The 25,165-nt window shown below is 42.3% G+C and overlaps 1 protein-coding gene and 1 long non-coding RNA gene across 19 annotated transcripts in view; one reads left to right on the forward strand and one right to left on the reverse strand.

The window, feature by feature from the left end:
• The window catches only part of LOC140481556 (uncharacterized), a 62,967-nt gene extending 40,148 nt beyond the window's left edge, over positions 1-22,819 (reverse strand). The window contains exons 1-4 of one of the 3 annotated variants that reach the window (XR_011961554.1): positions 22,625-22,819; positions 5,746-5,874; positions 3,869-3,997; positions 698-861 (exon numbers count right to left, since the gene is read on the reverse strand). This is a non-coding gene — a long non-coding RNA (uncharacterized lncRNA). Of the gene's footprint in view, positions 1-697; positions 3,998-5,745; positions 5,875-22,624 lie in introns of those variants that run through there. The other 2 variants (XR_011961555.1, XR_011961553.1) reach the window with 2 other exon arrangements.
• A 27-nt stretch (positions 22,820-22,846) lies between these two features.
• The window catches only part of mycbp2 (MYC binding protein 2), a 253,347-nt gene continuing 251,028 nt past the window's right edge, over positions 22,847-25,165 (forward strand). For all 16 annotated transcript variants that reach the window (XM_072577934.1, XM_072577936.1, XM_072577938.1 and 13 more), the window contains exon 1: positions 22,847-23,685. In XM_072577934.1, coding sequence (XP_072434035.1) covers positions 23,366-23,685 — 320 coding nt within the window. In that variant the 5' untranslated portion in view covers positions 22,847-23,365. The remainder of the gene's footprint in view (positions 23,686-25,165) is intronic.

Genomic DNA, 25,165 nt, shown 5'->3' on the forward strand with positions numbered 1-25,165 from the left:
GCTGTCTGTTACACTAAATTGCATTGCTTTTCTTCTCTCACCTATGATTCTGAGGTTTACAGCCCCCACTTGTGGGTTTGGAGGTGGGAGGAACTTTTAGGATGCATCAGAAGTCTGTCTTCTCCCTCCTGACAATTGCCCTTCTTGCCTCCCATTTTACAGATAGTGGTGAATGTTTGTGGTGAAGACCTTCTTGCCCCTGAGTCTATTGATGCTCTTAGGTGGACAATTAATGACCAATTCAGTGCCTTATCCTAACCCCGCCACCATTGAATCCATGTCAGAGGGAGAACCCAAGCCAAGCAGGAAGCCTAGCAGCTTTATCTACATGACTGGTGTTGGGCCAGGTTGGGATAATTCTTTTTGGAAGATGCCCTGTATGTGATATGCAACACCATCACTACCCCTTTACCATTTCTCCCTAGCCTCTCAAACCTGGTTCCTGAACATCCTCACACCCCTTGCTATGGACAAGATCATTCCCCTTGTTCCCACAGTGTGATTTCTATATATTTATGAATGAGCTATATATCTGAATGGCAGACATTTCCGAGTCTGTTGCACTTCCAGTTTCTCCATGGTGCTGTTGCATTTGAAACCTGTGCTGACTGAGTCATTGCAGAATTTGTTGCTTACCACCAACAGTTAAAACACAGAAAAGCAAACAAGACAAAGTGGAATGCACAATATTCTGACAGTTTTAATATAACTAATAGAGATCTTTGAACACGGAAAATTTGGAAGAGACTGTCCCAGTACTTTACAGTTTCAGTAAATAGTCACAACATACAGATGGTCTATCAGTATCTGTGCAAAAATCCTACAAGGTTTTGTTCTGGGCCAAAGTCCTCACTGCAACAACTGAAAAGAAACTGGCAGAGAATTAATGCAGAAAACACATACAAAAACAAAATCTGAAGAAGTCCACATATATTGATTGACCCAGTGGGTTTCAAGTGAGCTCTGTTTTTTTTGCTACAGGTAAATGAGAGTTTTGATTGTACATATGACAAGACTATGTTACACATTATGATGCACAATACTATTGCAAAGGACTTCTATGTTCATGAGAATGAGAATGAGAATTGGTTGCAGAAGGTAACAACTTGCATTTTGAACACCCAGCTTTAGATTCAAGACCAGTCAATTCTTAATCATCATCAATATGTGCAAATGCCTGCCAAGACCAATATTTAATGCCTATCCCTTGCTTATCTTGGGAATGTGAGCCTCCTACTCAAACCATTGCAGTTTATGCAATGAAGATGCTCCTACAATGTTTACTAGTTAGGGATTTTCAGGATTTTGACCTGGCAGCAATCAAAGCATGACAATAGATTTCCATGACTGGATGATGTGTAATTAAGATAGCCATATGCTATGAACATGCACCATGTATGATAATGTTATAAAACATGTGTCCAATCCATTCCCTTTCAAAGTTGTTTTCAATGTATACACAATGAGGGAGAAACTTGAAGGTGATGGTGTACCCCTGTACCTGTACCTCTTGTCCTTTGAGATAGTCATATGAGGTATAGGACTGTTCAAGGACAAGACTGTTAATTGTAGAGTAAAACCCCTGCCCCAACTATTGTCAACCAGTAAAATTGCCAAGAGGATAAATTTTGAAATATTCTGAGTTGGATCATTTTGATAGTGGTAAGTAGGTAACACTTGGATACAATAGCCCTTGAACACAGGCATGCCAAAATGATTTACATGAAATGTCACTCTTATCTTAACTCTTTAATGTCATACTTAACTGTTTCTAGTTTTCTTTCTGGGACTGCTGACATAGTTTCACAACTTTATTTGCAATGCTCCTGGTCTGAACCTCTTCGCAGTTTTATCATCTAATGTTCTTTTCAGTTCTGACACCTTTAAAACTTTGTTGCCAACTTTCAAAGCTTAGAGACTCCACAAACTAAAATTGTTCTGCTAGAAGGAAACTGTTCTCTTGGACTGAACTCCTGATTCTTCTGAACTTAAACTAAATTAATGGCCCCTGGTCTGTTTTCTGTCAGTAGAAACTGTTGGAATGCTGTCACTTCCCTTTTCTGAGATGCAAAATTACTCGGCAGCATTTATGTTAAGTGTTTCATATCATGTACTGTGGTCAGTGCACTGAAATTTCACAAACTTGATCCTCTTTCTTTCTCATAAATCCTGACTGCTGGTTACTGCAACATTTTGAGTCTAAGGCAGGCAATTAACACAACAGATTGCTCCGCCAACTCAAAGACAGAATATAATGACAGGCAGTGTTAGGGCAAATGTCACTAGCCAGGATTTGATTAGATTCTCTCCAGTGTGGAAACAGGCCCTTCGGCCCAACCAGTCCACACCGACCCTCCAAAGAGAATCCACCTAGATCCATTTCCCTCTGACCAATGCACCTAACACTATGAGCAATTTAGCATGGCCAATTCACCTGACCTACACTGTGGGAGGAAACTGGAGCACCTGGAGGAAACCCACGCAGACAGGGGGAGAATGTGCAAACCCCACGCTGACCATCTCCCGAGGCTGGACTTGAACTTGGAACCCTGGTGCTGTGAGACAGCAGTACTAACCACTGAGCCACTGTACCATCCGTGATGCCACCTCAAAATAAACGAAAGCCATAATTAACTTTCACTTTGCCTTGATTTTTGGATTGGATAACAAATATCTGAGAATTCAGTGAGATCCTCAGTTTCTTTGTTATGCTCTGAAGAAATGTTCACACTAGCTTATTAAAAGAGAAGGATGGTTGTCTTACTGCACCAAAGTTAATATTATTGCTTTTCTGCTCAAGGGTGTAAGGCAGGACCTGTGATGAAGTTTGTTACTGCTGGTATTGTTTCTTAGAGAAGTACATTGCAGAACCTATCCAGGAACAGGCTATTTCAGATCTATAATCTATAATGAGGTAGAATTAATAAAAGATCGAGTAGTTAAGGATCCTTTTGGGCAGCTAGCATCATCTGACAGAACTTTAAATTTAGTTTGAGGGAAAGCAAATCAAGTCTCAAACCAGTGTCCTCAACATAAATAAGGATAATTAAAAAGGTATGAAGAAAGATGTGTCTAAAGTGAATTGGGAAAATAAACTAAGGGAAAGATCACTAGATTAGCAGTGGCAGACATTTAAGCAGATATTAGACGACACTCAGTAAATTTTATTCTAGTCGAAAAGATGAACTCGATGAGAAGGAAGCACTAGTTGTGGTTAACAAAGGCAGTTGAGGAGTATATCTAATCAAAGTCTAAGGCATACAAAGTGGCAAAAACTAGTGGTAGGCCAAAGGATTTTTAGGAACCAGCAGTGGATGACTAAAATATTAATAAAACAGGAGAAAATTGATTATTAAAGTAAACTGAAAAGAAATATGAGAACAAACAGCGAGAGCCTCTGTTGGTGTATAAAAAGAGAATAATTAAAGTGGATGTGGGGCCTTTGGAGAATGCGACTGGGGAATTGATAGCAGGGAAATGGAGGATAACTTAAAGAAATATTTTGCATCAGACTTCATGGTGGAGGACACTATTATTAAGATATCAGGGGATCAGTTAGCTGAGTTGACTGGATAATTAGTTCGCAATGCAGAGTAACACCAACAACACAGATTCAATTCCTACACTGACTGAAGTGCTCTTAAGGGTCCTGCCTTCTCAACTTTGCTCCTTGCCTAAGACATGGTGACTGTCAGGTTAAACCAGTCATCTGAGTCTCTAATGAAAGAGTGGGACTATGGCACCTTTGCATTATAACCAAAGATATCCGATAAGCAAGGTGCTAACGGGAGGAAAGATCTTATAACAGTCTCTGTCATGAGGAACAAGGTAGTCAACAAACTCATAGGACCGAAGGCAGATACATTACCAGGATCTGAGGACCTGCATCCAAGGTTTTAAAGGAAGTGGCTGCAAAGATAGTGGAGGCATTGGTCAAATTATTCCAGAACTCACTGGATTCCAGTGATTGGCAAACTGCTAGTGTGATTTTCCTGTTCTAGAAGGGAGGGAGACAGAAAGAAGAAAACTAATACCCCATTAGTTAAACATCTATCATTGGTTAAAAATCACACAACACCAGGTAATAGTGCAACAGGTTTATTTGGAAGTACAAGCTTTTGGAGCACTGCCCCTTTGTCAGGTAGCTACCAGAAGAAGGAGCAGCGCTCCGAAAGCTAGTGCTTCCAAATAAACCTGTTGGACTATAACCTGCTGTTGTGTGACTTTTAACTTTGTCCAACCCAATCCAACACCAGCACCTCCACATCACATCTATCACTGGGAAAATATTAGAGTCCATTATGAAGGAAGATACAGCAGGACACATGAGCTTTGACTCATAATCAGACTCAATGTGGTTTTGTGAAAGAGAAATCATGTTTGACAAATTTGCTAGAGTTCTTTGATAATATATCATGTAAAATTGATCAAGGGGAATCTGTAGATATTGCATATTTCAATTACCAGAAGGCATTTTATAAGGTGTCACATAAAATGCTATTGCATAAGATAGGAGGTGGCCTTGGTATTGGGCTAACGTGTTAAAAATGATTGAGATTGGTTAACATAATAGATTGATTGATTTGATTAATGTTTTTCAGTTTGGAGACATGTAACTTATGGAATATCACAATGATTTGTCCTAGGGCTTAATAATTTACTATCTGAATTAATGATTTGGAGGAGTGAGCACAGTATAATGCATCCAAATTTGCAGATGATACAAAATAGTTGGGAGTGTAATGTTAAGAGATTAAATTGGGCTATCTTCCTGGACATTAATGTAATATCAAAGGGTTAAACTGCACTGACTGAACATCCTGGAAGTGGTGGGGATGATATTCATGCAAGAATGCGGATGACTCCCACTCCATTTCGATAGTCATTTGCTACTACTCCCCTACTGTTATCAAATTAAACTATCATTCAGCCCCTTCCATTCAAAAATGCTTTCATAGCCATCCACCAAAGCTAGGTATATCACACTTACATTGTCTTGGGTAATCACTGAATCAGAAATCATTTGCGTAACAATTCCCCAGGATTAGGGTATTTACATTATCTCTGGGGATGACCTCATCCTCCCATTGTATACTCCCATGGGGTAATATGTAGTTAAGGGAGGTGGGGGGAACTCGACAGCATTTCTGTGAGCATTACCAACTGACCTGTATAAAAGGGATGTGTTTTCTTTGCTTGGGGCCCCTTTTGACTTGACTTTGCATGCCTGCAAAGAGGGTCAAAGGGGGTCACCTAGCTTGTACAGGCTTTAATAAGCTTTAACCGTTTGCAGAAGTTGGTGCGTCCAAATTGCATCTCAGGTGTGAAACCTCAGGAAAAGAACCTAACAGGAAGGCATGTTGTGATAAGGATATAAGGAATTTGCAAGGGGATACAAACAGGTTGGGTGAGTAGGCAAAAACTTAGCAGATGAAGTTTAACATAAGAAAGCGTGAGGAAGTGATAGGAAGAATCAAAAGGCAGACTATTAATTAATTGGAGACTCCAAAAAAGTGTAGTGCAGATGGATCTGGGACTTTGTGTATGTAAACAATGTCTAGAGTGAATCTAAAATAGAAAACCTCTCCCAATATATTTATTAAATATCTGAGGCAGTGATGGTGTTCACTGCAGTCTGAAGAAAGTGACAGCCCCAAAAATATCTATAAACTTTCACTCATTTCATGGGTGTTACAGACAAGTCAATGTAGAGGCATTGAATGATGAATTACAGATCTCACAAACCATTTAAAGATGAAGGGCTTATGCCTGAAATGTCGATTCTCCTGCTCCTCGGATGCTGCCTGACCTGCTGTGTTTTCCAGCACCACACTCTCGACTCTGATCTCCAGCATCTGCAGTCTTCACTTTCTCCTGGGTTGTAAAATATACAGGATATCACCTTAGAGTGTGAATGATCAACTATCTCTATTTTTATCTGCTCCCACACTCATTTCTGTTCTGACATGGGTTGCTTTTAACTTTATCAAGAATAACAATATAATTAGGGTGTTGCTGTTTGAACTGGTTCTGAGGAAGGGTCACTGGATCTGAAACATTAACTCTAATTTCTCTTCACAGATGCTGAGCTGTTCAGCAATTTCTGTTTCTGTTTCTGATTTCCAGCATCAGCAGTTCTGTTGGTTTTTATTTAGCCTGTTTGAAATGTTTTCATTCTGTTTAAATTCAGGAGCATTTTTATTATTAAGTCTTTTACATGATTTAATCCTTTGATTTTATTTGTTATGGGAAGCATATTTAACTACAGTTTTATGCAACTATAGGTATCTCTTTCTTTTATCAAGTAATATCCTCTTTAGCTGCTTTACGACAGTTATTTAAAGTTGTGCCAATGATCAGATAAATAAAACATTTGACCCGACTTACTGATCAGTTTATGAGTTCTTTTTAAGTTATTTTTGGTTTTCACCACACATTTTGTCTTTGTAGCATTTCCGGTAAGACTGACAACTTCACCGTTCTGAAGTGCTAATTTACAACAAGAACATATCTTTCCTCACAACTCATTGGTTATAGCTGGGCCATTCAGTTTTAAAGCAGTGCTTTCCTTTGTTTCATCATTAGCTTTGATCACTGTTGTTATCTTATATGGTCACCTTTTGCTTTGGTTCTGCCTATATGTTTCAAACAGACAGATTTAATTCATCACCAGCTGCCATGAACTCTGTTTCTAGTCTGTGCTCCAGTTTCATTTTAATATGAGCAGTCTGAATTTTTCTTCTTGAGTATGCTTTCAGTTAATACACAACAGAACTACAGAATGTCATAAGTAATGTGTATCTCATATTTTTTCTTCTAACTTTTCAATTTTAAAATCTTTACTTGTTTTTCTGTAATGACAGGAAGTAGCAATACCTTAAAACAAAAACAGAAATTGCTGGAGAAACTCAGCAGGTCTGACAGCATCCATGGGGAGAACGTAGAGTTAATGTTTACTGTCCAGTGACTCTTCATCAGATTCAACTGATTAATGCCAAGAATTGTATGACAAGATTTAATGATTTAAGACTTTTACTGTAAGAAACAAATTAAAATCACATTAACTAAACATAACTAAATAAAGGAAAAAAGATATTCCCTGTTAGTGTTGTAACACAACAGAAAACCCCACACCATGTTTTCCATTTCACTGCACTCTCAGTAGAAATGTCATACTCTTCTTAAAGTCCCCAAATTACTCCTGGCTGTCACAGGATCTCTTCTTCTGGACCTGCCAACATGAATTTTGTGGTGCCATTTTAAACAAAGTCTCCTTCACTCAATCTTCCAGCAGCAAGATACCTACTTGTGATTTTTCATTCTTTAACTCCCTAATAGGGTTTTCTTTTGTTCCACCAGATCTGTTCTCACCAACATTCTGCTTGGCTTCCTGTCCCAAAACAACACTTTTTCTGACTGCTTGGCATGGCAACATTTGTTCTGAGACTTTTTCACCAAATCACTCTGACTGACTGATGATGAGATTCTGTAAGCAGCAAAATGGCTGGCTGCTCTTTATGCTATGGCATTAAAATCTTGCTTTCAAAAAGTTTTAACCTGGACGCCTGAGCCCACAACAACCAAGTCACAAGGGCTTGCCTCCAGGCAGAATTACTGTGAGGAGGAATGAAAGTAAATTATCTTCAAATGCTATCTATTCTTGAACTGCAAGTTTGAAGCTCCATTTTTCCCAATTGAAGAAAGCTTCCTTAACTACGTTGGCAACTAAGGTAGGTGTTTTTGTATTTTTGCTCATGATGCACAGCATCATGTATTTGTACTGGATGAATTAGGCAAGGGGGCAACTGAAAGTCTAGAATAAGGGCTCAGATTTTGTTTATTATTTTTACTATCATACTGGAAGAGTATAACCTTTTGACTATGTAACTTTTTTGTATGTTTTCTTTTGGGTGATCAAAGCCTTAAAAGAACTCTGGGTGAGGCTTTACTGTAAAGGTCCAAGTAACTGATGAGTGTAGAGCAGTGAAGGTTGTATGCATGGATTTCAACTAGAAGAAAGTGAGGACTGCAGATGCTGAAGATCAGAGCTGAAAAATGTGTTGTTGGAAAAGCGCAGCAGGTCAGGCAGCATCCAAGGAGCAGGAGAATCGACGTTTCAGATTCCTGAAGAAGGGCTTTTATGCCCGAAACATCGATTCTCCTGCTCCTTGGATGCTGCCTGACCTGCTGCGCTTTTCCAACAACACATTTTTCAGTACATGGATTTCAGTAAGGCTTTCAATAGGGTCCCCCATGGCAGCACACCTAGAAGATTAAGATGCATGGGATCCATGGTGACCTTGCTGCGTGAACTCAGAATGGGCTTCCCCACAAAAGACAAAGGGTAGTGATGGAAGGGTATTTTTCATGCTGGAGGTCCATGACAAGTGGTATTCCATAGGGATTCACACTGAGACCTCTGCTGTGATACGTTAAAATTATTTAGATGAAAAGGTAGATGGGTGGGTTAGTTAGTTTACAGACGATGCAAAGATCGGTGGAGTTGTGGATAGTGTAGAAGGTCATCAAAGAATACAGTGGGATATAGATCAATTGCAGATATGGGCAGAGAAATGGCAGATGGAGTTTAATTCGGGTAAATGTGAGGTGTTACACTTTGGGAGACCAAATGTTAAGATGAGGTATTGTTAAGCGCAGCACTCTGAACAGTATTAATGTACAGAATAATCTTGGGGTTCAAGTCCATACCTCCCTGAAAATGGCCATACAAGTAGATAAGGTGGGAAAGAAGGTATATAGAATGCTTGGCTTTATTGTTTGGGGAATTGAGTACAAGAGCCAGGATGTCATGTTGCAGCTTTATAAGACTTTGGTTAGGCCACACTGAAAATGTTGCACTCAATTTTCATCACTATATTACAGGAAAGAAATGGAAGCTTTGGAGAGGGTACAGAAGAGGTTTACCAAGATGTTGCCTGGATTGGAGGGTATGAGCAAAAAGGACAGGCTAGAAAAACTCAAGTTGCTTTCTCTTGAGCAGCAGAGGCTGAGGGGAGACTTGATAGAAGTCTATAAAATTATGAGATGCATAGATAGGGTTGACAGTCAGAATCTTTTTCCCAAAGTTGAAATGTCTAATAATAGGGGACATGCATTTAAGGTGAAAGGGGAAAAGTTCTAAGGAAGTGTGAGGGGCAAGTCTTTTACACAGAGAGTTGTAGATGTCTGGAACACATTGCTGGGGTAGTGGTGCAGGCAGCTATGATACGGGCATTTAAGGGACTTTTAGATAAGCACATGAATATGCAAGGAATGGAGGAATATGGAAAAAGGGCAGGCAGAAGGAATTAGTTTCATTTGGCATCATGTTTGGCACAACATCATGGGCCAAAGGGCCTGTTCCTGTGATGTTCTGTTCTATGTACTATGGTCCTAACCAGACTCCAGGACATTAGTGATATTCAGGAGGCCAGCACCAATGAGTTTTTCTCCATGAGTCATGGGAAATTACTGTAAATGTGCTCACTGGAATTTAGTCATTGCGTATATGTAACCATTTATTGTCCATCAATAAATGCAAGTGGTTATGAGTTGTCTTCTTGAACCACTGCATTTATGATGTGTAGGGATTCCCATTTGCTGCTAGAAAATAAATTCCAGGATTTCGGCTGAGCCACAGTGAAGAAACAGCAAATAGTTCTAAGTCTGCATGGTGTATGGGTTATAGGGGATTTGCAAGTGGTAATATTTCCATACATCTTCTGCCTTTGTCTTTCCATGTTGTACAGTTCGCCAGTTTGGAAGGTGCCGTGCAAGGAGTCATGATGTGTTACTCAAGTACATTGTGCAGATGGTACACACTACTGCCATGGCGTGTTGGTGGCAAAGGGGATAAATATTAAAGTGGTGAATAGAGTGCCAGTCATAGAGTCATAGAGATGTACAGCTTGGAAACAGACCCTTTGGTTCAACTCATCGATGCCAACCAGATATCCCAACTCAATCTAGTCTCACCTGCCAGCACCAAGCCCATATCCCTCCAAACCTTTCCTATTCATATACCCATCCAGATGCCTTTTAAATGTTGCAATTCTACCAGCTTCCAGCACCACCTCCAAACACCTTCTTCACTATCCTATCCACCCATGACTCTACTTTCAAGGAGCTATGAACCTGCACTCTGAGGTGTCTTTGTTCAGCAACACTCCTTAGGACCTTACTATTAAGTGTATAAGGCCTGCTAGGATTTGCTTTCCCAAAATGCAGCAGTTCGCATTTGTCTAAATTAAACTCCATCTGCCATTCCTCAGCCCATTGGCTCATCTGATCAAGATCCTGTTGTAATCTGAAGTAATCTTCTTCGCTGTCCACTACACCTCCAATTTTGGTGTCATCTGCAAACTTACTAACTATACCTCCTATGTTCACATCCAAATCATTTATATAAATGATGAAAAATAGTGGACTCAGCACCAATCTTTGTGGCACTCCACTGGTCACAGGCCTCCAATCTGAAAACCAAGCCTCCACCATCACCCTCTGTCTTCTACCTTTAATTCAGTTCTGTATCCAAATGGCGAGTTCTCCCTGTATTCCATGAGATCTAACCTTGCTAACCAGTCTCCCTTGGGAAACCTTGTCGAACGCCTTACTGAAATCCATATAGATCACATCCACTGCTCTGCCCTCATCAATCCTCTTTGTTACTTCTTCAAAAAAACTCAATCAAGTTCGTGAAACATGATTTCTCATTCACAAAGCCATACTGACTATCCCTAATCAGTCCTTGCCTTTCCAAATACATGTACATCCTGTCCCTCAGGATTCCCTCCAACAACTTGCCCACCACCGAGGTCAGGCTCACCGGTCTGTAGTTCCCTGGCTTGTCCTTACCACCCTTCTTAAACAGTGACACTGCGTTAGCCAACCTCCACTCTTCTGGCACCTCATCGGTGACTATTGATGATACAAATATCTCAGCAAGGAGCCCAGCAATCACTTTCCTAGCTTCCCACTGAGTTCTAGTGTACACCTGATCAGGTCCTGGGGATTTATTCACTTTTATGTGTTCCAAGACATCCAATACTTCCTCCTCTGTAATATGGACATTTTTCAAGATGTCACCACCTATTTCCCCACATTCCATATCTTCCATATCCTTTTCCACCGTAAACACTAATGCAAAAATATGTAGAATCGCAGGAGGAGGGGAGGGATACCAAACGTGTATTTTGCATCATTTGGATAAAGAACTGGCTCAAAGGTAGAAGACACCGGGTGGTGGTGGAAGGTTGTTTTTCAGACTGGAGACCTGTGAACAGTGGAGTTCCACAAGGATCAGTGCTGGGTCCACTACTTTTCGTCATTTATATAAATGGTTTGGATGTGCGAATAAGACGTATAGTTAGTAAGTTTGCAGGTGACATCAACATTGGAGGTGTAGTAGACAGCAAAGAAGGTTATATCAGATTACAACGGGGTCTTGATCAGATGGGCCAATAGGCTGAGGAGTGGCAGATGGAGTTTAATTTAGATAAATGCGAGGTGCTGCATTTTGGGAAAGCCAATCTTAGCAGGCCTTATACACTTAATGATAAGGTCCGAGGGAGTGTGTTGCTGAACAAAGAGACCTCGGAATGCAGTTTCATAGCTCCTTGAAAGTAGAGTCATGGGTAGATGGGATAGTGAAGAAGGCCTTTTGTGGTTTCCTTTATTGGTCAGAGTATTGAGTTGAAAAATGTGATGCTGGAAAAACACAGCAGGCCAGGCAGCACCCGAGGAGCAGGAGAATCGACGTTTCGGGCATAAGCTCTTCTTCAGGTCTCATTCCTGTGATGCTGCCTGGCTTGCTGTGTTTTTCCAGCATCACATTTTTCAACTCTGGTCTCCAGCATCTGCAGTCCTCACTTTCTCCTGGTCAGAGTATTGAGTATAGGAGTTGGGAGGTCATGTTGCGGCTGTACAGGACATTGGTTAGGCCACTGTTGGAATATTGCATGCAATTCCGGTCTCCTTCCTATCGGAAAGATGTTATGAAACTTGAGAGGGTTCAGAAAAAATTTACAAGGATGTTGCCAAGATTGGAGGATTTGAGCAAAAGGGAGAAGTTGAATAGGCTGGGTCTGTTTTCCCCTGGAGCATCGGAGGCTGAGAGGTGACCTTATCAAGGTTTATAAAATCATGAGGGGCACAGATAGGATAAATAGACAGTCTTTTCCCTGGGTTGGGGGAGTCCAGAACTAGAGGGCATAGGTTTAGGGTGAGAGGGGAAAGATATAAAAGAGACCTAAGGGGCAACTTTTTTACACAGAGCGTGGTACGTGTATGGAATGAGCTGCCAGAGGAAGTGGTGGAGGCTAGTACAATTGCAACATTTAAAAGGCATTTGAAATAAGAAGGGTTTGGAGGGATATGGGTCAGTTGCTTACACGTGGGACTAGATCTGGTCAGCATGGATGAGTTGGACAGAAGGGTCTGTTTCATGCTAACCAATTGCTTTATCCTCAGTGGTATCAAGCTGTTTGAGTACTCTAGGAGATGCACCTACCCGCAAGTGAGGAGTACTTAATTTCACTGACTTATGTCTTGTAGATAATGCACAGAGATTAGGCAGTCAGAAGGTGACTTTCTCACCACAGAATTTCTAGCCTTTGACTTGCTTTTGTACTCACAACCTTTATATGTCTTATCCAGTTCAGTTTCTGATCAATTGTAACCCCAGAATGTTGATAGTTGGGGATAGTGAAATCAAAGGCACTGAATATCAAGGGGCATGGGGTATATTCTCTTTGGTTGAAGATAGTCTTTACCTGGCATCTCTGCAATGCAAATATTACTTGTCACATATCACTCAAAGCCTTGGATATTGCCCAAATACTGCTGCATACTGGCACAGACTACTTTACTATCTGAGGCATCATGAATGGTGCTGAGTATTCTACAGCAAACATCCTCACCTGTGACATACAAGTAGCACTGTTTTATCGCTTTATCAGGTTGACAACATATTTTTAGGTATACCTGGTGCTGCTCCTGGGATGCCTTCCTACACTCTTCACTGAGATCTTTGTTGATCCCTTGTCCTGAATACACCGGGTCATGAGATTGCAGAATGCATTCCAGATTATGATAGGTTATGTGTTCTTCTGCTGCTGCTGCTGCTGATCCCACACTGTGCCACATGGTTGCCCCAATTTTAAGTTGCTACATCTGTTCAAAGTCTATCTTAATTTAGCATGCTGGTAGTGCTACATAACATAATGGGTGGGGAGGGGAATTGGGACCCCAATCTCATAAAGGACTTTGTATTTACAATGAAAGAGCAATAGTGAGTCCTACTGATTCTGTCATGGATGGACAGATAAAGGAAGCATGAATCACAAATAGAATGATGTGGGCAAGGTCATGGAGATTATTATCTCATGTTGCTCATTGGTTTGATTATCAGTTTCCACAGGCCCAGTCTTGCAGTTATGTACTTCAAGATTTAACCTCAACCAGTTCATTCAGTAATAGTGCCATTGGGCTTCTCTTGGTGATGGTTCCTACCCAGATTGAAATCCCTACCCAGACTACATCCTGTATCCTTGTCACCCTCAGTGCCTCCTCCACATGGAATGCAACATTGAGAAGTATTGGTTCATCAGCTGCAGGTTAGGGGATGTGGTGGTTGGTGGTAAATAGCAGGTTTTTAAAAATATTAATTCAATGAATGTGGATATCGCTGTCCTGGTCAACATTTATTGGCCTATCCCTAATTGCCCTGAGTGGCTTGCTGGGCCAACTACCTCAAGACTGTCCTATCCCCCCCCCGAGCCCAGGAACACCCCACATATGTTCGAGACCCACCCACGCCCTCCACCTCCTCCAAGACTTAATTTAAGTTGCTACATCTGTTTAAAGTCTATCTTGATTTAGCATGCTGGTAGTGCTACATAACATAATAGGTGGGGCCCTCCAACGCCTCATCTTCACCATGGACATCCAATCTCTCTACACCTCCACCCGCCATGACCAGGGCCTCCAAGCCCTCCATTTCTTCCTCTTCCAGCGTCCCCATTAGTACCCTTCCACTGACACTCTCATTTGTTTGGCTGAACTGGTTCTCACCCATAACAATTTGTCCTTCAAATCCTCCCACTTCCTCCACACCAAAGGCTTAGACCATGCGCACCTGTATGGGCTCTAGCTATGCCTGTCTTTTTGTCGGCTACGTAGAACAGTCCATCTTCCGTAGTTACACCGGCACCACTCCCCACCTCTTCCTCCGCTACATTTGTGACTACATTGGCGGCACCTCATGCTCCCGCGAGGAGGTTGAGCAGTTCATCAACTTCACCAACAGATTTCACCCCGACCTTAAATTTACCTGGACCATCTCTGACACCTCCCTCCCTTTCCGGGACTTCTCCATCTCCATCAATGACAACCGACTTGACACTGACATTTTTTACAAACCCGACTCCCACAGCTACCTGGATTACACCTCTCCCCACCAGACCTCATGCAAAAATGCCATCCTGTATTCCCAATTCCTCCGCCTCCACCGATCTGCTCCCAGGAGGACCAGTTCCACCACAGAACACACCAGATGGCCTCCTTCTTTAAAGACTGCAATTTCCCTTCCCATGTGGTTGAAGATGCCCTCCAACGCATCTCATCCACATCCCGCACCTCCGCCCTCAAACCCCACCCCTCCAACCGTAACAAGGACAAACCCCCCCCCCCCCCGGTCCTCACCTTCCACCCTACCAACCTTCACATAAGCCACATCATCCATGACATTTCCACCACCTCCAAACGGACCCCACCACCAGGGATATGTTTCTCTCCCACCCCTATCTGCTTTCCGCAAATAGCATTCGCTCTGTGACTACCTGGTCAGGTCCAGGCCCACCAACAACCCACCCTCCCCTCCTGGCACCTTTCCCTGCCACTGCTGGAATTACAAAACCTGCGCCCACACCTCCCCACTCACCTCCATCCAAGACCCCAAAGGAGCCTTCCACATCCATCAAAGTTTCACCTGCACATCCACACGTCATTTATTGTGTCCGTTGCTCTCAATGCGGTCTCCTGTACATTGGGGAGACTGGACGCCTTCTCGCAGAGCACTTTAGGGAACATCTCCGGACACCCACACCCAATCAACCCCACCGCTCCGTGGCCCAAATTTCAACTCCCCCTCCCACTCTGCCGAGGACATGCAGGTCCTGGGCCTCCTCCACCACCATTCCCTCCTGACGGCTGGAGAAAGAACACCTCATCTTCCGCCTGGGAACACTTCAACCTCAGGGCACCAATGTAGACTTCACCAATTTCCTCATTTCCCCTCCCCCCACCTTACCCCAGTTCCAACCTTCCAGCTCAGCACCATCCTCATGACTGGTCCTACCTGCCAATCTTCCTTCCCACCTACCCGCTCCACCCTCCTCTCTGACCTATCATCTTCATCCCAACCCCCATCCACCTATTGTACTCTTTGCTATCTTTTTCCCAGCCCCACCCCCTCCCATTTATCTCTCCACCCTGGAGGCTCCCTGCCTTCAGTCCTGATGGAGGCCTTTTGCCTGAAACGTCGATTTGCCTGCTCCTCGGATTCTGTCTCACCCGCTGTGCTTTTCCAGCACCACTCTAATCTAAACTTTGGTTTCTAGCATCTGCAGTCCTCACTTTTACCATTCAGAGAGCAATTAACCCTCATCCTGAATATAATTAATACACAATTTCTGCACAATTAACAAATAGATCCAACTGCCAATATGTTGTAAAGGGAACTATGGGTTTTTAAAACTTATTTATTTATGTGCTGTAGGGATCACTGGCTAGGCCAGCATTTATTGCCCATCCCTAAGAGTCAACCATATTGCTGTGGTTCTGGAGTCACATATAGGCCAGATCAGGTAAGGCAGATTTCTTTCACTATAGGACATCAGTGAATCATATGGATTCTCATGGCAATTTACAGAGGTTACATGGTTAATATGAGGCTAGCTTTTTATTCCAGATGTTATTTTAAATTGAATTAAAATTTGATTGTAAATCACAGTGGGATTCAAACCCATGTGCTCAGAACATTAGCCAAGGATTGTCGATTACTTGTTCCAATGACATTACCACTACAACACTGCCACCTCCTTACCTGGGGTCAAGGGACTTCATTGGGTCCAGTCTCAGTGTTCAGGACTCCCAGGGCAACTCCTTCCCAATTGTACACAACTGTTCCACTTAGATCTGTCCTTTCTACGTTGTTTACAGCATTGTCTGTATTATGATTCCATGAGCATGATCACGTCAGACACTCGCTTAACTGGTCAATGGAACAGTTTTTCCACATTTGGCAAACGTATCCAGATATTCATAAGGAGGACTTGCAGGATGACAGTAATAAGCCTGTCATTATTGTTTACAACGTTTAGGCTGGTGCCTGATGGTCCATTCTGTTTCATTTATTTGGTTAAAATTTCGTACACGTGACTGGCTAGCTAGGCCATTTCAGACGGACGTTAAGAGTTAACAACATAATATGGGCCTGGAGTCACATATAAGTCAGATTGGAAATGGATAACAAATTTCATTCTCTAAAGGAATCTAATGGGTTATTACAACAATCAAAAATGATCACTTGGTCCCCATTTGGCTATCTTTTTAATTCCATATATTTATTATTGAATTCAACTTTTTACGATATGCCATGACAGGATTCAAAGCCATGTTCTATGAATGTTAGCCTGGGGGTTTAGATTACTAGTTGAGTGACATAATCACTATGTCAATGCCTCCCCTGCCTGAGAAGTTGATTTGGAATTATGAAACTTCATGTGTGACCAGCAGTTCAAAGGTATTGAAGAAGGTCACGTTCGGGATTGATGCAATAGTTTTATATGTATATGTTTGTACAGAGTAGTACATTAACAGTTTTCTTGTCTTTTTCTTAACTCAGCTAATAATATTTAACTTACATATAGCAGACCACCTGCTGAGCTCCCATAGATTTATTAACCTTGCTGGCCTGGATTAGTGTCTTTTCAAGACTGGCTACACTCCAACTTTTTATACTTCTTTCTACTTCACTTCCCACTTATTTCAGATCTCTCCTAGCTTGAAGGGTGTCAAGGGGTTTAGGTTATAGTTTTCACTATTCTGTGGCCCATTATGAACTGTTGTGCTTTTCCATTTTAATATTGGGGTGTTGTCACGGCTCACAGGTTTTTGAACTGAAAATAACGAGGCCAGTTAATTCGGAATCATCAAGAAGCCAGGAGTTGATGAACCTGCGTAAAGGATGAATAGTTATGTTGAATACATATTAAGAATCATAGAGTGGTCACAGCACTGAAGAAGGCCATTCAACTTATCAGATCTGTGTTGGTTGTCTGCAAGAACAACTCAGCTTGTCCCATCGCCTCCCCCCTCCCCTCCCCCACCCCCCAACTTTTCCTGCAAACATTTTTTTCCTTCAGGTAAGTAGCAAATTTCCTTCTGGATGCCACAGCAGCATCTATCACCATCACACTACACAGTACATGAAAATGTTTTATTAGCAGTTGACAGTTAGAAATGCATCCCAAAATGATGGCCCAGCTCTTGATCAATGTGAAGTGGGATTGTAACAAAAAATAGTTATCATTTAATTTAATTTGCCCTCAGAATTTCAGCAATGCCGACAAATTGTTGTCTTTATAATGCAATAGTTGGCCTATTACTTGGAAATACCTTGTACTGTCAAGCGCCCTGCATGCCACATCAAAAACAGTTAAGTGTTCAGTACATGGAAGCAAGTAGACTCCCAGATAGTCAGTCTATAGATGCTTGCCATTGCCTCTGAGTCAGAAAGTTCTGGGCCCAAGTCTCACTGTAGAGGCACTCCATTGCAGTTTTAAGCAAATGCTACAATGCCAGAGATGTCACTTTTAGTTGAGAATGTTTCAGGTCCAGTGACCCTTCCTCAAAACAGCTTCTGGACCCAAAATGTTAACTCTGATTTCTCTCCACAGATGCTGTCAGAGCTACTGAGTTTTTCCAACAATTGCTATTTTTGTTTTTGCTTCTGATTTCCAGCATCTACAGTTCTTTCATTTTTAGTTCTCTTCAGTACCCTGGTCAATCTTTTTATTGATCAACCAACATCAAAAAATCTAATAATCTGCTGATTGTGAGAGCTTGCTCTGTGTAAATATGTTGGTGTTCCCTACAGTGACTGCACTTCTAAAGTATTTCATTGCCTGAGCCATTACCAAAGGCACTCTATAAACACAAACCTCCCTTTCTCCTTCTTTCCCACTCTCCCCCTCTCTCTTTATCCTGCTCAGTCCATCCAATTACTTTTCTTCACTCTCTTTTAGTCCAGAAAGCAGTTGTAGGATCATATCCCAAAGAACATTTTTATATGAATTTTGTGTGCTGGAGTAAAGGATCATTTGTTTAAGATCAGTGCACCGTGCATCTCCAATGTTTAGCTCAGTGCATCTATCACATATTATTAATGCTCAACTGTCTCAGTTCAGTATAGAGGTTAACCATGTTAACCAAGGCAGGATATAGCTTAGGTGACCTCCCATTATGATCATGCTCTAAGTGAGTTAAAAAGGAATGTGAAGAATACTATTGTGTAAATTTGGAGCAGACTAAGGGAAAATTCTCCTCCATGATCCCATCACAATGCAGCACCCATGAATGGTGAAATCTTAAAGGAGTAGGGCTAACTGCTACCTCGCCAGCTGATTAAGATACCCATTACGTCATTTATACATGGTGCACAAATACTAACATCTTTCCTGCTTGTTACACACTGGGGCATGGGTGGTGGTGTTGTATGAGGATTATTCAGGGAGTTTCTGTATAAAGCTGCTTATTGGATGATTTGGCATTGCAGGCATCATCATGGCAATATCAGTGGGACCTTTTACTGTCTGTATTGGTGAACTCCCTCTTAAAAGCAGAAAGCTTACTGGGAGTTCAATATGCATCTGTAATGCAGTGCTAAAGCTGCGGCAAATATAGCGATTTGCATGTAAATTATCATCATCACTGATTGCAACATTACTATTTGATGTAAGATTTTTGGATTTGGGTTTTTGGCTTTAAACATTTCAAATCAAAATTTATGGGATTCTTTTAGCTTATAACACCCAGATCTTAAGAATCGTCCTTATCCAGACTGTGAGGAATAACCTACCTTTGACTAACTGTTTCAGCTATAAAATAATAAAAGTCAGCCCGAGACAAGTCGCTGTACCTCCAGATTCAATTACATCATAATTGTAGCAGTGATGTAAAATTTCTGGAAGAACAGCTGGACTCTACTTGAATCATCAATTGGCTTTAAACTTATACTGCAGTTGACAGCGTCACTTGTACAAAATCACTTTGATACTTTTGTGTAAATGTTGCTGCAGAGCTAATCTTGAGTTGGAACAGCAGAATTTCTGGTTGAAACTTGAATAATTTGACACATTGACTATTTGTCCTTTTTAATGGGACTTGATTAATTTTGGATAACTGGTCAGCATGGACGAGTTGAACTTGTAGGGTCTATTTCTGTGCTGTACGCCTATAAGACTCTATAGTGATGGTTGTTATTTTATTCCCAAAAATATATTTATTTCTGAAAATTGTGATTTGTGAAAAAAACACATCACACAACCATTTAAATTTGACAATATATGCAGATCAATACAATCTTATTCCATTCAAAATATTATGTGGCACACTGTGGTGCCTGACTATATGTGCAATTCTAGGGAAGATGTACAATATCAGTTTCACATCAAACATACAGCCTCAGGGAGTTTTACAGCTATTGGCGTGGAGGACATTAAGTGGTTGACTTTACCCTGTAAATCACAATAAAAACATGCTTTTTTTATCCATTTAAACATGGACTGCATTCAGCATATTATGATTTGGAAATGAATTTTATTCATTAAATCAGACTCTAACAAGATAACTAAGATGGCTGCCAAATGTCAAATGACTTGTGCTTGATTGATGTAAAATTTCAACTTTCTGGGTTAAAACAACTTGTGCTTGATTGATGTAAAATTTCAACTTTCTGGGTTAATGTGTGAATAAATACTTGTCTTAAATTCATGAAGATCTGCTGCTATTTTGTAAACAACCAAAAGCTAAAAATTCCATACATCATCCTTTGAAAAAGTACACTATTTGCATACAGTAAAAGTGGTTGGGGTGGGGATGGTACAAGGGTTTCTGTGTTTTTTTGATCTTGTCTGTGACACCATATTGAGCTTTATAGCAGTTGTTCCAAATTTTAGTTATCTCTTAGCATTCACCTAGCCCTAAACCTTGGAATGTGCCAGTCAGCCACAATCAGTCCTCAATTGCTCTTTGTATTGAAAGAATAACAGTTTGGGAAGAATAGAATGTCTTTCACTGATTTTATGGTGTTCCAGCAGTAATTGGTATTCATCCCAGTTTCCAGAGAGCACAGAATCCACGGTTTTTAAATTGTTTGGGATGACCCTTGATAAACAACATTTCTCCCAAACCTTCTAAAGGATATTCCTGGAGTTAGGCAGCAGTTTCTTTCATCTCCCGTTACAATATCTTACCATTAGTCACACTTATCAAATAGGTAAAGTAACCAATTTTTTGCAAGATAGGCTTTTAAACAGTTCATGTTAAACACTAATAAAAACAAAAAGCACTGGAGAAACTTAGCAGGTTTGGCACCATATTTGGAGGTAGAATCAGAGATAATATTTTAATTCAATATGATTCTCCTGCAAAACCTATCCTCTGTTCTGAGGAGCAGTCACATTGGACTCAAAATGCTAACTGTTTCTCTCTCTTCCCAGATGCTGCCAGACATGCTCAGTTTCTTCAGCATTTTCTATTCTTATTTCAGATTAGCAACATCTGCAATACTCTGCTTTTGTTTTATACTATGTTAACTGCATGTTGGTTAGCTTTTTTTTACCTGAACATTCCTATTGTACTCTACAAAATACAGTTTAATGCATACCTTGCAACTTAGTGGTCATTCAAGTTACTTTCATTGTCCAAACTATCACTGATTTTGGAGATGTTTCATTGTTATTAGTTATTATGTTTTGAAATTGGGACATAATCTCTCAGAGGAGAAAGTGAGGACTGCAGATGCTGGAGATCAGAGCTTAAAAATATGTTGCTGGAAAAGCGCAGCAGGTCAGGCAGCATCAAAGGAGCAGGAGAATCGATGTTTCGGGCATAAGCCCTTCGTCAGGAATGAGGAGGGTATGCCAAGCAGGCTAAGATAAAAGGTAGGGAGGAAGGACTTGGGGGAGGGGCGTTGGGAATACATAGATGGAAGGAGGTTATGGTGAGGGTGATAGGCAGGAGAGGGGGTGGGGGCGAAGAGGTCGGGAAGAAGATTGCAGGTCAAGAAGGGGTGCTGAGTCTGAGGGTTGGACTGAGAAAAGGTGGAGGGAGGGGAAATGAGAAAGCTGGAGAAATCTGCATTCATCCCTTAACCACAAGGGATGAATGCAGATTTCTCCAGCTTTCTCATTTCCCCTCCCCCCACCTTTTCTCAGTCCCAACCCTCAGACTCAGCACCGTCTTCTTGACCTGCAATCTTCTTCCCGACCTCTCGCCCCCACCCCCTCTCCAGCCTATCACCCTCACCTTAACCTCCTTCCATCTATTGAATTCCCAACGCCCCTCCCCCAAGTCCCTCCTCCCTACCCTTTAGCTTGGCCTGCTTGGCATACCCTCCTCATTCCTGAAGAAGGGCTGATGCCAGAAACGTCGATTCTTCTGCTCCTTTGATGCTGCTTGACCTGCTGCGCTTTTCCAGCAACACATTTTTAAGCACATAATCTCTCAGACTGAATTTGAGAGTTTACATAAGTGTTCAAACAGTTATTTTAGTCAATGAAATAACATTCTTGAACAGAGGTGCGGTCTATTCTTTGCTCCCAGTATTTCATTTTCTGACACTATCCTAAAACAGCGACAGAATTTACATTAATACACGATCAAAGTACTGCGGGTGTTACAGTCTGAAATAGAGACAGAAAATGTTGGAAACACAGTACTCAGCAAGTCAGGCGAGATCTGTGGAGAGAAAATAGAGGTCATCGATGTAAAAGATACCTGTACCATGGCATTGATATTGTAAGGTATACAGAGTACTTCCTGTATTATGTGTGCTTAAGAATACATATCCTCTCTGTTTCAGTGAATTGTCGAATTGCAAAAATTGTGCGGCAGTACATGATTTTAAATGTTAACAACCTATTATTAGCCATGTGCCAACTCAGTAATCAGAAAACATTAATATCGTAATTTGCAGCATTATTTATCTCATACACCATAAGAGTTTTTTTTGAAATGGCACATTCAATCAAAAGAGGGGATCGTTTTGTGTACAACAGTCCGAGTAGTGAGAAATAAATAAACCTCAACCATTTTTCAAGTTCAGTGGATTTGTAGATCATTCGAATTAAAGAAACAAGGAAGGGAAAGATAGAGAACATTATTCAAAGGACGACGAAAAGTGAAACGCAAAATAACAAGTTATGATGGAAGAGTAGAAAAACAGATCGTGCACGCACAAAACAATTGTAATTTTTTTTAAAAAATGTTAATTACTAGATAGTTCATTTGATCGTGATTGATTCAAGCAAGTTTTGCAACAAATGAATCATTTGCACGTTACCTTAGTGCCTGAGGTATGAAGACAGTCAAAAATAGTTCATTTAAAGAAATAAACCCGCGGCTGGGAATGTGAGCAGTGGGGGACGATGTTCAGCAGATGTACAACCTCTTCTCCAGCCGGGACAAGTGACATGTCATTTCGGTGCCACCTCCTAAGCCAGCGGGGCTGGGAGGACCACTGCGGTCCTCCGAGGCTCGCCAGCCCATCCCGGCGTGCAGCGCGCCCGCCGTCAGCACGGCAATTTCAAGATGGCAGCGTCGTCGGCGCATCCGAGCCTGAACAGTGGCCGGGACCGCGGAGCGACGGGTAGCTGAGCGCCGTGACCTGATACGACACGACACACCCACCCACGGGGCACCCCGGAGCCCTTCCCCGAGCCTCCCCAACTAGGCGGGGGGGGAAACCGCCGCAAACCGGGCGCTCCTCCTCGGGCTGCGAACGATGCGGACAGCCGGGGCGGCCATTTGAGAATCTATAACCGAGAGACCGGCGCTCGGGGAGGGGGGAGGAGGGAGGGAGAGGGGCCTTCCATCCTTCCCACCCTCCCTCCTGCCCACCCGCCCGCAGGCAGGCAGTGATCAACGGCTGCCCGCTTAACCCCCGTTTCCTGGGAGGAGCCGCTTCTCTCTCTCTCTCTCACACACACACACCCTCCCCCTCCCTCTCCCTTCACCCCTTCCACATCCCACCCCCTCCTCCCTTTCTCTCCTCTCCTCTGCCTCCCCCTCCTCCACCCGGAGGATGATGTGTTCGGCTCCGGCTCCTCACACAACCGGCGGTGGTGGCGCCGCCTCCTTCTCTTGCACCTCACACCCGGACCCCGGCTACCCGCCCTCCGCGACCGCCGCTGCCGCCGCCGGCTCCTCCTCCTCCTCCTCTTTCCTGTACACGGACTCGCTGATCTTCCCTGCTCCTGGTCCCCGGATTGCTGCTACTGCTTCTGGAGGAGCAGGAGGGATGGAAGCCGCCGGGCGGGTCCAGCACCAGCTGCTGTCAGGGAAGCTGCTCGGGAACAAGTACCGGCGGCTGTTCGCCGCCGCCCTGGACGCCCAGCACAGCAGGTAAAAACAGCAGTGTCAGCCTGAGTCTTGAACATTACGCCGGAGGTATTAGAAAAGGGTACCCCCCCCCACCTCTCACACACAAACAATAAACGTATAGAAAGCACAGGGCGCACGCGAAACCCCACATAAATTACTTTCCCAAGGCCGATTTTGCAATAAAACAACTGTCTTGAGCACAATAGAAACATGAAAATAATTGCGCCTTTGCTGCTGCAACGTGCTTCAGAATGTGCAGGTCAACTCAGATTTGGATAGGATGCTTCTTGTACCAATGAACCAGTGGACCGGATGGGTTAGTGGGAAGGTGGTATTGAAGCTTGTCAACCTTGATAACCACTGGTTATGAATTAGCACCGTGAGCATAGCATGAATGTTTTTTTTAATATATGCTGACACAGGCCCAGCGCACTGTGCTCTGTCTGGTTGGCTGACAAAATGCAAGAACTCTTTGCCGATGCCTATCGTGATAGAGTCAGGGGTTTCCCTTGCTCGTGTGAATGTAGTTAGGATTGCTTCCTCGGTGGTGAGCCTGGGTGACCGTCCGGGGTGTCTGCAGTTTTGCCTCTGCACACGGATATGAGATTGCAGGGAAATGTAAGGCGTTTTCTTGGGGGTTCAGCCACAGATACCACGTTTCTTCATTACTGTTGGGCCAATATTGCGGCTGTAGGGTGAAGGGGATGTAAAGAACGTTGTGCTTTTATTTATCTTTTCGTTGTTTAGCTTGGCTTATACTCATAGACGTGGTAACTCGATCATTTCGCATGAAGGACGGTAAACCCTTAGATGACAGCCAGCTGAGAGACGCGTGGAAAGTGGTTATAAGGGTGGTACAATTTTGAGTCTCGGCCCTTCGCTGTCCGTGTATATTTCAAAACAACCTTAGAGTCGTGAGCTACCTCACCTCTTGAAACAACCGTCGACATTGACACTCATATAAACAGCAAATTCTGATCTGCTTTTGGTTTGGTTAGGATCGCTTGTAATTGACATTTTACAATAGATTTCTCTTTCTCAGACCAGTAGGTTTCACTGGGGCGGAGAAAGCTTTCATGATGTTGTGAAATTGTTCGGTTAATCACGTGCGTTATTGAAAACGAAACCTATGGTGCAGGACAATGAAACGGTGGAAGAAGGTTTAGTTTAATCCTTGATCGAATTGACAGCACATCATATGTCGTGGACAATGTCATTAATATAAGACAATTTACATTCATGTGCTGCACTTGCTATGACAGGCCATTTTATAATTTGCAATATGATGTCGTGCGTACCGTACGTGAATTACCTAATCTATTTGGACGTTGTAGGGTGGAGCTTTGTTTTTCTCCGATGATTCGATTGCAAATCAGCAGTAAACGCAACAGACTAGGAATGCCCAGATCTTTCTGCACCGAGATAGCATTGTTTTACTCAATATTAACAATTAATGGGAATATACTAGACCAAAATGTCTTGAATAGTGGAGGTTTTTTTT

This window comes from Chiloscyllium punctatum, chromosome 9, assembly GCF_047496795.1.
Source record: "Chiloscyllium punctatum isolate Juve2018m chromosome 9, sChiPun1.3, whole genome shotgun sequence".
Lineage (NCBI taxonomy): Eukaryota > Metazoa > Chordata > Chondrichthyes > Orectolobiformes > Hemiscylliidae > Chiloscyllium > Chiloscyllium punctatum.